The sequence below is a fragment of the Gobio gobio genome (genome assembly GCF_949357685.1).
Source record: "Gobio gobio genome assembly, chromosome: 7".
Taxonomy (NCBI): Eukaryota; Metazoa; Chordata; class Actinopteri; order Cypriniformes; family Gobionidae; genus Gobio; species Gobio gobio.
The window spans coordinates 29,523,539-29,540,608 of NC_137103.1; the positions used below are offsets into that span (position 1 = coordinate 29,523,539).

Genomic DNA, 17,070 nt, shown 5'->3' on the forward strand with positions numbered 1-17,070 from the left:
AATAAAATATCTCGCTTGGCATTGAACTTTGAGCTTTATAATTTTACAGGTATTATTTATGCTCTAACAGCAACATTACACACTAACTAAAGTTTGAAAAATGGGATCACGAAGAACAGGACCTTTAACAAACAATTATTGGCCGATACTGATATTTGTCACTTGCCCTCTTATTTGAAATTTTGTCATTTAAAAGTGTTTTGATCATGTTTTAAATCTGCAAATAAAAAAAAAACATACAATAACTTATAGGGCCCTATCTTGCACCCAGCGCAATTGACTTTGTACACCGACGCATGTGTCATTCCTATTTTGCACCCGCGCAAAGCGCGCTTTTCCCTCCACAGAAGCACGTCGCTAAACTAGTGAATGAACTTGCGCTACCTGGGCGGTTCAGCACAAAAAAGGAGGCGTGTTCCGGCGCAAACAATCCCTGGTGCTATTTTGCTGTTCCATTAAACAATTGCGCCACTGACCAGAAAAAACCTAGTCTAAAGTCAGTGGCGCGTTGCGCGTTGTTCATTATGCTATTTTAAGGGCGCATGCTTGACCATAATGTATAGCGTGCACAACGCGCATTCACTTTGCTCATGTAATCTACACAGATGCAACAGTTATTTTTGCAAATCATAAATTGTTACACTAAAAAATATTAACACATGAGATGACGGAAATCATTGTGGTGTGCCACGAAGATGTGAAAAAATAGGCATAAATCTAGCTTACAAATTATTCAGGCTAATTGTAGTCTAATAATTAAAGGTGAACTATGTAGGATTTTTGCAGTAAAATATCCAGAAACCACTAGGCCAGTGTTATATATTTTGTTCAGTTGAGTACTTAGAATATCCCAAATGTTTTAAACTATTTGTAAATCGTGAGAAAATTGCTATTTTAACCAAGGAACCGGGACGTGTGAGCTATGGGTGTGAGGGAGTCGCCTGTCGATTGCGTCATATCTGCGTCACCCTCGGTCGCCGGTTTTATTCAGTGAAACGCTTTACTCTCACTGCATTGTGAACAAGTGTCATAGCAGCCGCCGAGCGAACGTCATAACTTCCTTTTCAACACACTCAGATATATCTAATACGATAAACAGAGCTGCGTTACCTCACACTCAGCACTGGAGAAGAGGAAGTGCCGCCGGCAACCGTGTCATAATAAAAGTCCCGCCAGCGACTATGCCATAATAACAGTCCCGCTCTTCAATCGCTCCTGCGGCCTTGCTCAGCTCCACAACACTCGCTCCTGCTCTGCTTCAGACTACAGTAATGTCAATAATCGCATCCATGAACATGATTTCTGCCCGAGTCCTATCCTGACTGTTTTCCACCGGCTGTGAGGTGAAGACCACATGTCCCGAGATCCTGCGCTCAAACGTGCCGTCATCAAACTACGCCTTTGTTTTGAACAGGCGACCTCTAGTGGACGGAAAAGTTACATAGTGTAGCTTTAAGGAGACCTGTTTGCCCAATAGTGGCAACTTCTGGCAAGACATAGGTATATGTATATAAGGACATCTAACAAATTGGTTTGTCCGTCAAGAACCAGGAAAAAAAATCGGTGAGGGTGGACGCAGCGATGTCCTCTGCTGGCGTCAGGTCCTGAGTAGAGGCAGATCCACCTCCCGTTACACGGCGTGCCCGATTGATGCTGGCAAGCTTGGACTTTCCCCGTCTTCTGATGTCATTGTAGCGCTTGCGGCACTGGTGCGACGTCCTGGGGATGCCAGCTGATGAAACAATTGTGGCTATTTCCTCCCACGCCTGTTTAACCGACGCTATTTTGGGTGGGTTTCTCCCATCCCCATACAACACAACTTCTCTGTCTTTCACTGCTCTTACAAGCACATCAGTCTCCTCGGCTGTGAACCGCTCCTGGCGTGCGCCTGGTAAATACGCCATAATAATAGCAATCCATAATGGAACTTGCGCACCTGCTTTTACAGGGAATGTTGGATGACGCTCTGATTGGTTTATTCACGTTACGCCCAAACCACACCTAAAAACCACACCGGGAAAATAGCAACAGCGCCGAGACCCGCCCACAAAGTTACTTGCTCTTCGCGCTTTGACACTTGCGTTTCAGATCGTTAAAATAGGGCCCATAGCCTACTAGTTTATTGCTGCATTATCAAATAATTTCTAATGAACATAGACTGGATCCATTTAACATTCAGCAGGGCAACATAAATGCATAAATACAACAGAACAAAAATGCATATGAAATAAACAGTGTTTTAAGTAGGTTTAACAGTTTCCATGTACAGAAATAAAGTAAACAAATGTTAATTAACACTGCATATTCTTCACTGTATAAATTAAATACATAATATTATTACATTGTAGGGCTGTGTATCACCAACAATGTCACGATACGATACGCATCACGATACTGAAATCACGATACGATATGGATCAATTTGGAATTAAATTTATTTTGAGCAGAGTTTAGTAACAGTAAAATCTGTTTATTGAATAACCAGTGTTAGAACAGTTGTGATAACTGAAAATCTATTTTGTTTTTGTCAATAAAAAAAAACAATGAGTTAAATTAAATAACTATATTGTCACAAAAAAAACTTTGGAAAGGCTCAGTCCAATATTGATTATTTTGGATATATCAGGTACAATACATGGCAAATTTTGGAATCTAAAACAAATTTGGGAAAAAAAATCTCTTAACTAATGCTGTAAACTATGTGAGTCAGTTGTACAATAATATTAAAGGTAAAAATTAACGGATTTGTACAAACACTTAAATTACACTGAATTACATGATGTTTTTTTATAATAATAAAGTTATAATATTAACTTTACAAATTACTTAATCATATACATATTTTTTGAAATATAAACATTTAAATGGTGGCTGTCATAAAAACTTGCCAGATTAATTCAAACATGGATTAAATATTGAAGAAAATGTAAAATTATAATGAATATGGAATATGGTGCATATATTTAGCAAAATGCTTCTCTCTAGAGTAAATTTTTCTAGCTGACCAACGAATATGGACACTGGATATGTTTTTTTTCTGAGGTTGATGTGACGTTACATGACATTTCGTGTATTAAGGCGGAAGAGAAGATCCGTTCACATGCGCTGCGCGTGACTGCTTCTCTAGAGCTGAGCTGCACCAAAGCGATCTCACGCCACAGTGGTATTTATGTTTTTGAATTTCGTAATAAAATGGACGTCATTTGAAATCCGAGACTTTGTTTTATATCAATAGCAACAAAGCACAAAGAGTATTGCTATTTAATGGATGTGAGGCGCGCTGCAATGTTCCGTTCATTCATTAACTGAAAACCTCTTCTCCATTTTCAATGTCTTGCACTGCAGCTCGCGTCACGTTGATTACATTCAAAAGCACACAGTATCGATACGCGCATCGTCAGGAGTTCATGACGATGTATCGTTGTACCGATATTCTGAGCACAGCCCTATACGTTGAGACGTAGCTAAATTCTACTGTACAACATTAATATATTTCTGTCACAATTACTTTGTTAAACTGTATTTTGATGGTTGTCGTGAAGACCTTTTGAGTTTCTGTTTGTGTTTATGATATGATGATAGATTGTCAAATGAAATGGTAATATGCTCATGAAGTGACTGGGCATGAGCTTCATGCATTCATGTCCTCATATATTGAGGCGGCAGAGGCTGAAAAACACTGCAAGTTTCAGTGTGTGTGAGGTAAATGAAACTGTGCGTCTGCGCCATTCATTCACACAGAGACACACAGAAACATGCAGGATTCATATTTAAACAGTGTTTTTGTGGCTTAATACTCTGACACTAGTATATATTGAGGTTGGATTTAAATGTACTGACCTACTTTTTATTTATTAATCAAAACTGACAAATTCCATGACATTCCGCATTATGCAGAAATGACGTTTTTATGACTGGATTCCGTCAGCGTTTTTGTTTTAGTTTTTTTGATTAACATTAAAACGCAGACAGCAGCGCAGCAGGAATATTACATTATAATCTTGGATTATGCAACAGACATTATACAGCTCGTTGCCTTCACGCAGTTCATTAATAAACCATCGGTTTGTTATACTGGCCTTTTTCACGCTATAGCCGGTATGCCGATGGTTGTACATTGATCAAAAATCGGCCAATAAATATCGGCGGCAGATACATCGGTGCATCCCTATTATATTGTATTGCCAAACACTTTTGCTGATTATGGAGGTGGGATACGGGTAAAGTTAGGGACAGGTGTGGTGGTATGGTTATGTGTACGGGAAGTGTCATCAGTGTAATTATAAATGTAACTACATTAATTAATTACAGATGTAATTACATGCAGGTAATTAAAAAAAAATTTAAGTACAATTTAAAAACGTAAAGTGGTTCCAAATATTCTGGCCATGAAATTGTGAAAATGATCAAAAATGCTGGCGGTGGCTGGCAACCTTTTTAATAAATAAAAAAAAAGTAAAAAAAAAAAACGCTGGTGGAGAATAGAGTTAATGTGTTCTATTTGATTATTTCTGGGACGTATTAAATCTATAAAACTAAACTGAACTCTACTGCCTACATCTATGCTAAGATGAACATTTCAAAGATACTTTTTCACGTGACCTCACTGTTGCACGTTTAATTCATTGAGTGGCCTCCATTTATCATTTCAAAGTAAAAAGGTTAACGTTTTAATCCAATTTTGTGTACAAATGTCTAAACTTTTGTCTGATAAAATGAGTCAAGAAAAGATGGCAACTCACGGTTGATATCGCTCATGTTTTTTTTTTTTTTTATGATTAAAGTGATTAAAAATGACAGAGTCCACTGCACACAGCTGTCCAACCTCATGAGGCAGCTTTACATCAAATAGGACAGGAATGGAAGTCAGAACAGAGATTTGTTTTTAAAAAGAGACATGAAAAATGTAGGAAGAAATAAAGAGAGACTCCGCTTCACTCAAGTGCTGTCCACTTAAAGGCTGTAGTCAGACCTGTATGCATCATTTGATACCAGGAGGCTGTTATTCCCCAGAGCAGCTTCAGGCTGATAGTGATACAGAGAGAAACCACCACACAGCGTTGTGTCTTTGAACTCTTGAAAAGCAAGATGGGGCTAGAAAGCAAGGGATGGTGGGGAGGGCGAGGAAGAAGGCCCTTCCTGAACTATATATTGGAAATATGAGGCGCTGACCTTATTTTTTAGTTTCTGCGAAATGGGCCAGTAGCCACGTGAATCCGCAGGTGTAGGTGGTATTTTGTTGAAAATGAGCTCAGTTCTCAAGGGAATTGCGTGCAAATATGTTCACACAAACATTTGCACATCTGAATACTTCAAGCTCTCCTTGATGCTACAGATCTCTATTGGTGGCGTTTCTTCATTCTCTTTGCATTTATCTCTGTATTTATCTCTTTTCTGTCTCTGCATGGGAGCAAGGCAAAAAATGAATCCTGATCAAAGCCTAATGATGGGGCTGAGGAATGGGTCTGTCGGAGATAGATTGGGTCTCCTGAGGCGTACAGAATTAATCTGCTGTACCAGGAACCTGCTTTATACCCGGAGAGCCACACACACGTGGGGATAACGGCTCCAAAAATGCTTCTGGACCCATTCTGCTCTAGACAGTGTTTGGTGTACTTCCACGATAAGCTTTGACTTGTGAAGCAGTTTAGGTTTGAAGGTGGATGTTGATGGTAGATAGTGTCGAGCACACAAAACTGATGGAAGCTGAGCATCTTAACACCTCCATCTTCCATCCATCTTTTACACCTGGTGGGTGTAATATAATAAGCGCTTATCTCTTCACAATGGCAAGCTCTGCTGAATTTACCAGTGTTCTGTTGGCAAGGCAGTGCTATCTAACATCCATTATACAACCCCACCATCTTGCTGTATCCATTACAGTAGTGAGAGCAACAAGTATTGATTTTTTTTTTTCTTCTTAAAAATCAGTTTCAAGTGGCCAGGAGATATGCAAGTTATTTACCATTTTTACCCATCATTTAATTAGACAAACACTTTCCGACAATCCCTGTATTCATGTATGGTATCATTATTTAGATTGATTATTTAACTCTCTTACAGGGAGCTTCTATATTGACGTTATATTCCAAAGAATATTCCTGTTGGGATGATGTAGGTGGGTTCACATAATTCCTGGAAATAATGGAATCGCTCATGACGAGTAGTAGCGTACGCAATGGATTGAACTAAACATATTAATTCAGCCACACTTTGATTTGCCCTGGACTGACTGAACTGTCTCAGTTGGGGTAATTGAGTCAAACAAGTGTTGACATGCTCCTAATTGCATGTTTGACATTATGAGCCTTCCATGAAATCACCTAAACTCTACCGCCGCTTTGAGAAAGCCTTTCAAAAAGAGAGACTGCAGGCAAAAAAAAAAGAGAAAAGAATAATGTGAGTGGGAGCGAGTGGTTGCAGGCTGAGATTTGTAGGTGAATCCATTATAGTGGAGCGTTACCATAGACTTTTAAATGTCTCTACTCTAATGCAATGCAGTGTTATTGGTGTTTACTGTCATTAGTAAGGGCCTTTGCTCTCATGTCCCTCGCAAGGAGCCATTAGTGCCCACGTTTTTCCAACTCACGCACGTCCCTGTTTGCAGACTAGCCATTTAACCCCCGCATCTAAAATGTGCACATCATCTCTCAGTAATACTTTCCTGTAATTGCAGCTCTTATCCTCAGGTACGACAACGTTAGTGTCCGTCGCATGTATTTCTTAAGCTAATTAAGCACTTTGATGCAAAATAGTGGCTAAAAATGGTCAAAATAAAGTTAGTAATGCATTCAAATGAATGTTAAGCCAGTATGGTTTAGCAGATGTTTTGTCGTCCTTCCCTACCCAGTCTCGCTGTCTCCTGGCGAATGTTTCCAGGCCGTAACAATGAACGAACCAGTCTAAGATAACCTGTCGCCCCGGCATATCACTGTCTGTGTCACTGTATCCATCTGACCTCTTTTCCTTACAATCCCCCTCTGCTCTTTCTTTAGTTTAGTGTGCTTCATTGATTCACAAGACCTAAAAATCTTCTGTCTCCACCCTTAATCTTCTGTCTCTCTCTGTACGTGCGTGCGTGTGTGTATGTGTGTGGCGTTATGTTACACTGTGGCTTGTATTTTATGATGAGTCTCCTGTGCATTCTCCCACACTCCACCCCCGTGATTGCTCCTAACTACATACATACTAAACAAAACAATAATATTGTTGTAACACATTGTTTATGGTAATACAGAAATGTAATTCCATTTATTACAAAATACTCTCTGAATGAATTCGAAATTAGCATAATTATCGGCTGTTTATTTTATAAAGGCATGGAGGTTATTTAAGTCTCAGAGTCTTAAGTGTGTACGGTAAATGCTCTTGGTTCATTGTAAGTTGGACACAAATGGAATTAATGATTTGTGGTTCACTGATTTAGTCAGATGTTTATTCAAAAACGTCTCGGATTCAGTGAAAGGTTCTTGAGTCTTTCTGACTGATTCATTAAGGGTTGATTTTAAGGATTTATTCATAATTGCTTGGTCCAAACCAGAGTTTGATTGTTACCCCCCTTCCCCACTGGTCTCTGTTCACATTATTTTTTTTGGGTCCGAATCGCGGTATGCCAGCAACATCATCAAGCTGTGGCCTCGTACCCATGTTGCTAGGTAACAGCTATGAAGGAGAATGAGCCAAAATGGAGAGTTGCTTGCATCGCTTTGGTAGTTTCCAAAGTGTCAGCACATAATGGCACTTGCATCTATCTGCCACGAATGTACTGCAAATGTTCTAAACAATGTAGGAGTGTGCAGTGCATCAATGAGTGAGAACACACACAAACAGTTTTATCGAAACATACGTTTAGCTGTTCACTTTTTGTGATTTAGGATGATTGTGTTCATATCAGCAGTGAACTGTACCCCAGACCAGAGTTTCTTCCCCCAGGCCATCAGACTCCTGAACTCAGTCACGTGACTCACTTCACCCCCGCACACACATAAACATACAGTCTTTTAACATTAACATCCACATACTGCAATTGCACTGCACTTTACGTCCCTATTGTTACTGCGTAACAACCTGTAATAAACCTTGCACATTATACTTCTTTATATATACATATTATATATTTTATGTTAACCACTTATTTTTAAGTCTACAGTTTATCTCACTTATCATATCCACATATTGTTTTTTTTTATTTTTTTATCTTATTTCCTATTTTTATCTTTTACTTGATTTATTTATAATTCTACTTATGTTAATACTTTTTATTCTAATTTTATTCTATTTCTATTTAATTTCTTGTAACTGTTATTTGCACTGTCCATGGAGCGGACCTGTTTACATTTCACTGCCAGTTGTATATTGTGTATATAACTGTGTATGTGACAAATAAAACTCTTGAATCTTGAATCTTGAATCTTTTATGCAGACTCTGGTATAGTTTGCGGGTGAATTTATTTTACCAGCTGTAGATTCTGCAGCGCAGCTCAGCGGCATTACTTAACATGATGTCTAGATGCTATGAGCAGTGTAAAGGTCTGTAAATATTTTCCCTGCAGTTAAATTTCCACGTTTTTCCCCCCTGGATGATTTGATAAGAAAACCTTAAGGGTTTTATGTAAGTTGTTTTTTTAGAGTTTTGCTTCCTGTTTGTTGTTAGTGTACTCTGGGTGAAGTACGTAAAAAGTGATAATGTATAAATTAGGGATGCACCAAAATGAAAATTCTGGGCTGAACCTTTTTTTTAAAATGATAAAAATGCAAACCAATAAAATGAAATAACTACACTTTTATTTAAAGTAACACACCGAAATTGGACAGAAAATATATAAAAATATTCTTAAATATCAATATATTAGTAACAATATATCAATATATTATTCTTCATTCAGTTCTATGCAGCAGAATCAGATTTAACTAGGGCTGCCCCCTACTAAAGATATTTCTAGTCGACTAGTAGTCGTTCATTTAAGTCATTAGTCGACTAATCGCACGTTTATATTAATTTAATTATTTAAATATGCAGAGGGCAGCATATATGCATATCCCACACTCAAGCACACGCATAAAGCTTGCCACAAAACTCTAGCAAATATAACGATCATGAATGTGTCGGAAAAAATAGCAAGGAGCCATAGTTTATTAATAAACTACTGTTTTCTGTGTCCGTGTCGCTTCAAAGAAGTTGTTGACGATGCTGACTCTCATCTCTGCAGTAATGAACGTTATAGAGAGAAATGCACCTTTCATACGGATTACATAATCAGAGTATTTGTGTTTGTTTTCGAATTGAATTGGTTTATTTAAAAGTAGACAGTTCAAGCTTTCTATAGATATATTTCTCATGTCTGTGAAGCTAGTAGTCTATACGCTGAGTTTTGGTTCATTTACTATGTGACGCGCTGCTATTCAGAGAGGCGGTGACGGCAGAAAAGCTCATCCTGTTTGTTTTCTTTATTTTAAAAAAGCACAACGTTTTGTAGTTGTTGTGAGTTTACACAAATAAAAGTAGACCCTTTACAGTTTGGAATTTTGTATTACTCTTATCTGTACTCTTGAGTGTACTCTTGTAATTACTCTTATAAGCGCGTTATAGCCTACTTTAGCTTCCTCGCTCCGCACTAATACTTGGAATAACATTAGAGCGAGCGGCCATGTAAAATTGCTACTACTAACATATAGTAGATTGATAGATGATAGGTGATCGTTTGCCAGGCACACTAAGGACCCCATTAACAAACTGTTTTTCCGACTGCTTGACTTCACTTCCTGTGGATTATTATTTTTATTATTATTATTTTTTTTTTTAAGGTGTATCTTCTAGGATGCCACAATTCTCAATATAATATTGAACCGTTCGGTACAGCATTCGGTTCAATACGCGCTTGTGAATTGCGTTTTTTTTTTTCGGTTTTGCATTTAATTAATAATTTTTCTACCAATTCTATCATTTGCCACCATCCCAATATACTGAACAACGTGACATACATTCACATCACACGTTAGTGGTAGAGTCATACTCACGGAACACTATAGTTATTCACAATCACGAAAGTTCATTGTTTGCGTGCGTTTTACAGCCTTGCCGGCTAAACATTTAATTCACGTGCTTGTGCACTGTTTTAACATGCGCTTTTCCGAGCGCGCGCAAACGCCTGTCAAACGCGATTACTGGACTGGACTAAGTCGTCTTACTGCGCTAATACTGTCAAATACAGGGTAACATATAAACACAGTCGGTTATGTCTAAAGTGAAAGTAAAATCGGCGTGTGTCTGTATATTAGATGCACGCAGGTCTTAAATTGACAGCAGCGCAGTAGTGAACACGCTATCCTTAAAGGGACAGTTCACCTCTAAAATTACGTCATTATTTCCTCACTTTAATATAGTTCCAAACCTGTATTCATTTCTCGATGACAGAATTTTCATTTGAGCGAACTATCCCTTTAATGTTAATACAACAACAAAAGACAAAGAGTAAATCACTCATTGCTCTTGACTGAAAAACTAATACAGTAGCTTTAATAAGAATCAATGTATATTTTATAGTGAAGTCTATGTAGTGTTTCATTTTTACATTTATTCATTCAATCTCATACTTAAACGCTGCTGTACTGCTCTGAGCTGCCAGTGTAAATCTTTATATATATATTTATTTTATATTATACAATACACTAGGAATGTGTACAAGGGTTTTTTTTTTAAGTAAAGTTTTAAGTTTAAGTTAAGGTTTTCAATTCTTTTAACCTCTTGCTGTTCCTGTCGCTTAAAAATAGAATAGAAAAAAACTGATGTGACAAGCCATCAGAACCGAACCGAACCGAAAACCGTGGTTAAAAGCCGAGGTATGTATTGAACCGTGGAAAACTGTATTGTTGCATCCCTAGTATCTTCGGAAGCACTGCCTCTTGCAAAATTACAACTTTTGGTGGCCGAAATTTTAGTGCGTCCCGAATAATAAATGTTTGTTTCCTGTTTGTTGTTTGTATACTCTGGGTGGAGTACATATAAAGTGGCATGATGTGAAGGCCAAATATGGTTAACCAAACTCAGAATTTGTCCTCTGCATTTAACCCAAAGAAGTTTGTGCACACACATTAGGAGCAGTGAGTAGTGAACACATACACACTGCAAACCGTGGACACACACACACCCAGAGCAGTGGGCAGCCAGTGAGCAATTATCGGTTAGGTGCCTTGCTCAAGGGCACCTCAGTTGTGGGTTTTAAGGGTGGAAGAGAGTGCAGTTCATTCACCCCCCCCCCCCCCCCCCCCCTACATTTTCCTGCTGGTGTTGAGAATTGAACCCACAACCTTCAGGTTACAATTTTGACTCTCTAACCATTAGGTCACGACACCGAGTATAAATGACTTTGTCACTTTGGATCAATTTAATGGAAGGACTTGCTGAATTTAAGTATTCATTTCTTAAAAAAAAAAAAAGATTAAAAGCAATCTTACTGACCCTAAACTTTAAAATTATAAATGGCCAGTATTATACATTGTATACTGTGTTGCATGTATAACATTTATACATTTATATTTATTTGATATATAATAATTTATATAATATGACATTTTATAAATCGTATAAAACATTTTTTTTTTAAATAAATGTTCCACCTTCTATATTAGTCAAAATAAACTGTAATTGAATTAACTCTTATTATTTTGTTGTGCACCTGCAGGGAGGAAGAGGAGAGTCTTCGTGACAAGATCCGGGCAGATCATGAGCGGGCACTGCAGGAAGCCAAGGAAAAACTCCGCAAATCCAAAGAGGAGCTGAAGGCAGAGATCCAAACAGAGAAGACCAAGGTAGCCGAGGACCTGAAGAAGAAAGACAGTCCCAAACCACTGCCTCCGGTACCCATGCCCAAACTTGTTGGGGTCAATGATGGTGACCCAGGGGATCCTGACACCAAGGAAAAGAGAGACAAAATCAGAGAGGTAAGAGGACTGTGTGTTTGCATGATTTAAATGGTACAGTGTGTTTGCAAGGTCACATAGAACTAGGGCTGTGCGATTTAAGCAAATTTTACTTTTTATTTAAATTTAAGCTTTGGATGTTTAAATGACCTCCCAAAATACCTTAAGGTTTTACCGTAGGATCCCAAACCACTTTGGCATGATTAAAAGTTTAAAACAATAGAGTCTGTCTTTGTTTGGTCAGTGCTTGTATTTGGAGTGGTCTTACTGTGGTGTTCTTCGCCAGCCAGCATCGTCAGCTTAGCCGCCCAGGGCACCGGCCAGGCCCAGTTTGTTGTCCAGCGCCGTCTCGTTTACAAATATACTTGATGATATATTTTGCTATTGTGAAAAATGACTTGGCACAAGTTTTTGCTCATACTGCCTACTCCTAATCATGTTAAATAACTGTGATTACACCAAATCGTGATTGTTTTTTGTCATAGTCGAGTGCATGCAACTCCTTTAGTTGGATTCTCTCTTAGTCGTCCTTTGGTTAGAGATGAACAGAAATGGTTTTTCTCTCTTTTTTAGTACGTTAATTCACATTGCTTTTTAAATTGAACAGTTTTGTCCTATTAAATCTGTTGCGTTTTGAATCTAACTGACCTCTCCACAGATATAATTATCAGCTTTTGAAAATGGCTTGCCATCTTGGATGAGAATAACTATGTAATATCCCCTGGCTGATTTGTGCTTGACTGGAACAGACAGATTTCTACTGCTGCTGACGTAATGCAGATTTAGATTTTTCGCTCTTCCAGATGTACCACACAATTTGTCTTACTGTGTGAGATCTGTTCCTAAATGAAGCAGATGGAAAACGGCTATTAGCGTTGTTTGCTAAGGCAAACATTACTGTTCCAATTATCATACTTGGGTTTGAGATTTCTTGCACTGTTCATGCTATGGTCACAAATGATATTCAGATCTAGTCGACTTTTAATATTGATCATGTTTAATGTGTTTTAGTTGGCAGTGACACTTTAGGACCTCTTACATAAAACTCAACAGCCTGTGGGCTGAAGATGATGAGTCAGCAATGCTTGCAGTTAATGCCATTTATTTTCACTTTCAAATTGCTACTTGTCTATAATGAGCTCCTAAACCTGGAAATAAATGTTTTTCTTTTGTTTCAGTACTTTGGAGAATGATCGTTTTGTCCCCACATAAGTGTGTGTGGTTGGTAGTGATGGTTATGTTCTAGAAGTAATTGGTGTCCTTGAGTGTAAAGCTGAGATGATTGTTGCGTTAGCGCTTTTCACCATGCATTTAACACGTAACCGATTTTAACCTGTTATGAAATGTTGCTCTGGTGTCATCCCAGATCCTATCCGCCTGCAGAATAGTATCCCTCTCCCTCAATTCCTGATCAAAAACATAACGCGTTATTGTGATATCTGCAGAGCATTCAGTATTCTTTAGCTAGCGTTAGCATCGCTTTCAGTGTCAATACCACAATGGTATTAGATAAGGCACTGCCAACTATCGACGTGAATCAGCATGATTGTGAGTTTTATGTAAATTACACTGATACTTGTGAGTTTTAGAGATCGTTCTACACAATAATTAATTCCCTTACCTGTCCAACAAAAAGAAGTCACTCGGGCATTGCTACTCTGAATTTTCTGTGTCATCAAATCTTTCCAGCTTGTGTATGCCATATCAATGCTTGTTTGTCTTTTGGTATATCTGTCTTCTGGCTTCAGATCTTTTCTGCTTCTATGACCATACAGGTACTGATTCTGCGACACAGACCAAACATAACTAAAATGTTTTATAGAAAACAATTGTTAAAGGGCATTTCATACTGCACTGACAGATGCTGACCAATGACACAGACACTTTGTCTGGGTTTGTCAGATCAGTGTGTTGCCCCTGTCGGCGTCTGTTTTGTTGGATTGTGGAATGTCTGAGAAGTGATGTACTGTAATCTGGTGATTGTCCACATTGCTCGGCATTTGTCAGCGCAGTGTGAATTGGCCTTTACAGTGTGAATGTACATCATAGAGTGCTGCAGTGATGCCTTATTTTTGTAGGCCAACCCGAAAGTTAGCATCACCCTGGTTCCCTCAAAATAAAACATAAAAAACTATTAGGATTCCATTGGCTTTTGGATTATTGCAGAAAATAAACTCTGACCTAGCTCTACGCTAAGCTAGTAAGTCAATAGGTATAATAATACAAACATGACTACCTGTGATTTGTTACCAACACAGGGTAATGATTGAGCATTGTGATGCATGTTACAAGAAACAAGAGGAGTTGTGAAAAGTCCATAATTAGCTGTAATGAGAGGTCTGCAGAGTGATGTGGATGCAGGGCGCTGCCATCTGCTCTATCTGTTTGTTAATGTGTTGTAGATTTGGAATGTGGAGTCTTTACTGTACGTGCTATGCAGGTTATAGAGGAAGCATCTGCCATTCATCAAATGATGTCAACCAACTATCCCTTTTATTTTTTTCTTCTATGAAATCCAGCATCCTAACATCTCTCAGTGGACTGCTCACAGCGGGACCATCTGCTGCTCACTTTGGGGCCTTAACCCTCTTTTTACTCTCTGGATCTGTGTGTGTGTGGCCTGCCTTCATTTAAATGCACTTTGTTACCTCAATAAGCATCACTCCAGCTTTCCAAACCCACCTTTGCAATTGCCTTCATTTTGCATTATTGGACAGTTTCTCTACTTTTTTAAAAGTTTGTGAACCGGATGGCTGCTGATGACACAAAAACGGACTCTACCGTTTCTGACAGAAAAATATGATGAAAACTGAACCAAAATGAACTGATAATCATTTATTTCGACACCGTTCTCATTGCTTGTTTGTTTTAAACGCTAGCAGCTGTGTTTGTGTTTGATGACTAAAGAGCTGTAATGTTTTAACCACAGCTCAGTTCATGGCTATGTGTGTTTTAGTGTGATTCTAGGACAGTGCTCAAACCTGGTCATACAAATTCATAAATTGTCCTTTCATATTCAATATAATGACACCATATGCTAACACACTAGATTTACCACACATTTAATGCAAATTCAGTGTTTTTGCTTACTTGTATATACAGAATGCTAACCCACTAGATTTACCTGTGACCATGTCCTAAACTGATGCGACGCTGTGACACGATAAAAGGTATTTTTTCCAAAGGAGTTTTTGTCCCGACCAGCCACTGCGGCGATACATGACGACTTACAACAAATTCCATGTTTGAAATGTTTTGTTTCTCCAATGTCACTGCTGAAAGCTCAGTGATTATCTCAGATAGTTATGTTTTGTACAATATTAACATTGAACTGCGTTCAGAATATTACTATTGCGTGACTTTAATGGCCATAATAAAAGGGATCATGTATAATTTATCTCAGAGTTCACGTTCCTGTTTATCTGTGTAAACAAACAAGTGTATTAGATGACAAAGATTGTATCAGTTATGGAGTGTTTTGAATAATGTTAAAATGATTTAATTTGCATGAATTTGAATGTTACGTCCCTTGTTAATTGGGTGTTAATTTGTCTAGAAATATTATCAGACATAACACAGTATTTTGAGTATGTGTGCGTACAGACCGTAGGAGCTGCAAAACTTCAATTGAAAAAGATTTAGTTCTTAAATGAAATAAAGTGAAGGAGTAGAGTGATAAAGTAATGAAATAATGAATATTTACAAAATGTACAACTAAACAGGAATAATCAACAAACAAACTGGGAGAGAGGAAGGAGCTAGAGAGTGGTGCTGTGATATTCTGTTTTAAATCAAAAACAGAATATAACAAAACTCTTCTAACTGAAGTTAAGGAAATAAACTAACAACAAAAGATGCAGAAAGAAACTTCACCGTACAAAATGCCATAACTAAACTATCCTAACTAACCAAACAAAAACATACATATTTAGCACCACTGCTAATCCTAGTGTGTCTAATACATGAGGTGAATCTACGTGTTGCGAAATGTAGGTCGCGACCTGCTTGCTTAACTCATTACCTCTCCTATCTGTTTAAACAGCGTTAAATGATGAATGAGAGGAAGTGTCCGGATAAACAGCAGCCACAAACAGTTACTGTTGCACCTCTAACAACAAACACACGGACAAACAAGCACGGCTACAAACACGGAGAACTGATCCAACTACTAGGTCGTAACAGCAGTGAACCCCCAGACATCGATCAGTCTCTCAGAACGTCAGAACCATCTTCACCGAGTGTGCATTCTCCCAACCCAGAGCGTGTCTCTCGCCATTGAAGTTAGCGCCATTCATAAAAAGCCCAGTGACCGGCGATTGGTTTCGCAATCAGAGACGTCAGTCGACTGACAGGCGGTTCCTCCAATCACGTTCCACATCTGCAACAGATAGGTTAAACCCAAACACACACATGTAAATGCACAGCATATACCAAAAACAGATGTACGTAACATGGCATACATAAAGGCTCATCCATTTTGTTATGAGTGAGTGTGCTTGCAGAGAGAGCCCGCCCATGGTCTCCTGATTGGCTGTAATTTGTGATTGATTTTGCTGCTGCATCATGTAGCGGTGTCTGGTGTGGACAGACAAATTGCTTGTCGCTGGAATCTTATTGCTTTGTGTCTGGTTAGGATGGGGTGTCACACAAAACGCTAACACTAGATTTACTACACACTCAAATGCTAATACACCAGATTTACAGGGGTCTCCAGACTCGGTCTTGAAGGGCCGCTGTCCTGCAGAGTTTAGCTCCAACCCCAAATAAACACACCATCTAATAAGACACTGATTATCTGGTTCAGGTGTGTTTAATTGGGGTTGGAACTAAACTCTGCAGGACAGCGGCCCTCCAGGACTGAGTAAAAATTTTTTAACGTTATACGTTAAAATTTTGTACCGTATCAGCGTTTCATCTGCACAGATCCGGCGTTTTGGGAGCATGAAACCGATATTTTTTGAAACCAGGTCCAAAGCAAGTAATAGTAGTAGCAAATTTATTTGTTGTTATTTTATTGTGAGATTTTGCCTCACTTCCTACCATTGCTGTACCCCTTCTTGCCTCAACTCTTCTTCTCTGTTGTATTTCTGTAGCAGAATTACAGCACCACATACTGACCTGGCATGTATACTACATCGTTTTGAGCCGTTT

General features: G+C 38.5%; 1 protein-coding gene across 1 annotated transcript in view; it reads left to right on the top strand.

Moving 5' to 3' along the window:
• The window catches only part of man1a2 (mannosidase, alpha, class 1A, member 2), a 120,541-nt gene that overhangs the window by 23,966 nt on the left and 79,505 nt on the right, over nucleotides 1-17,070 (top strand). The window contains exon 3 of the mRNA XM_079822386.1: nucleotides 11,682-11,940. Within this exon, the coding sequence (XP_079678512.1) occupies nucleotides 11,682-11,940 (259 nt within the window). The remainder of the gene's footprint in view (nucleotides 1-11,681; nucleotides 11,941-17,070) is intronic.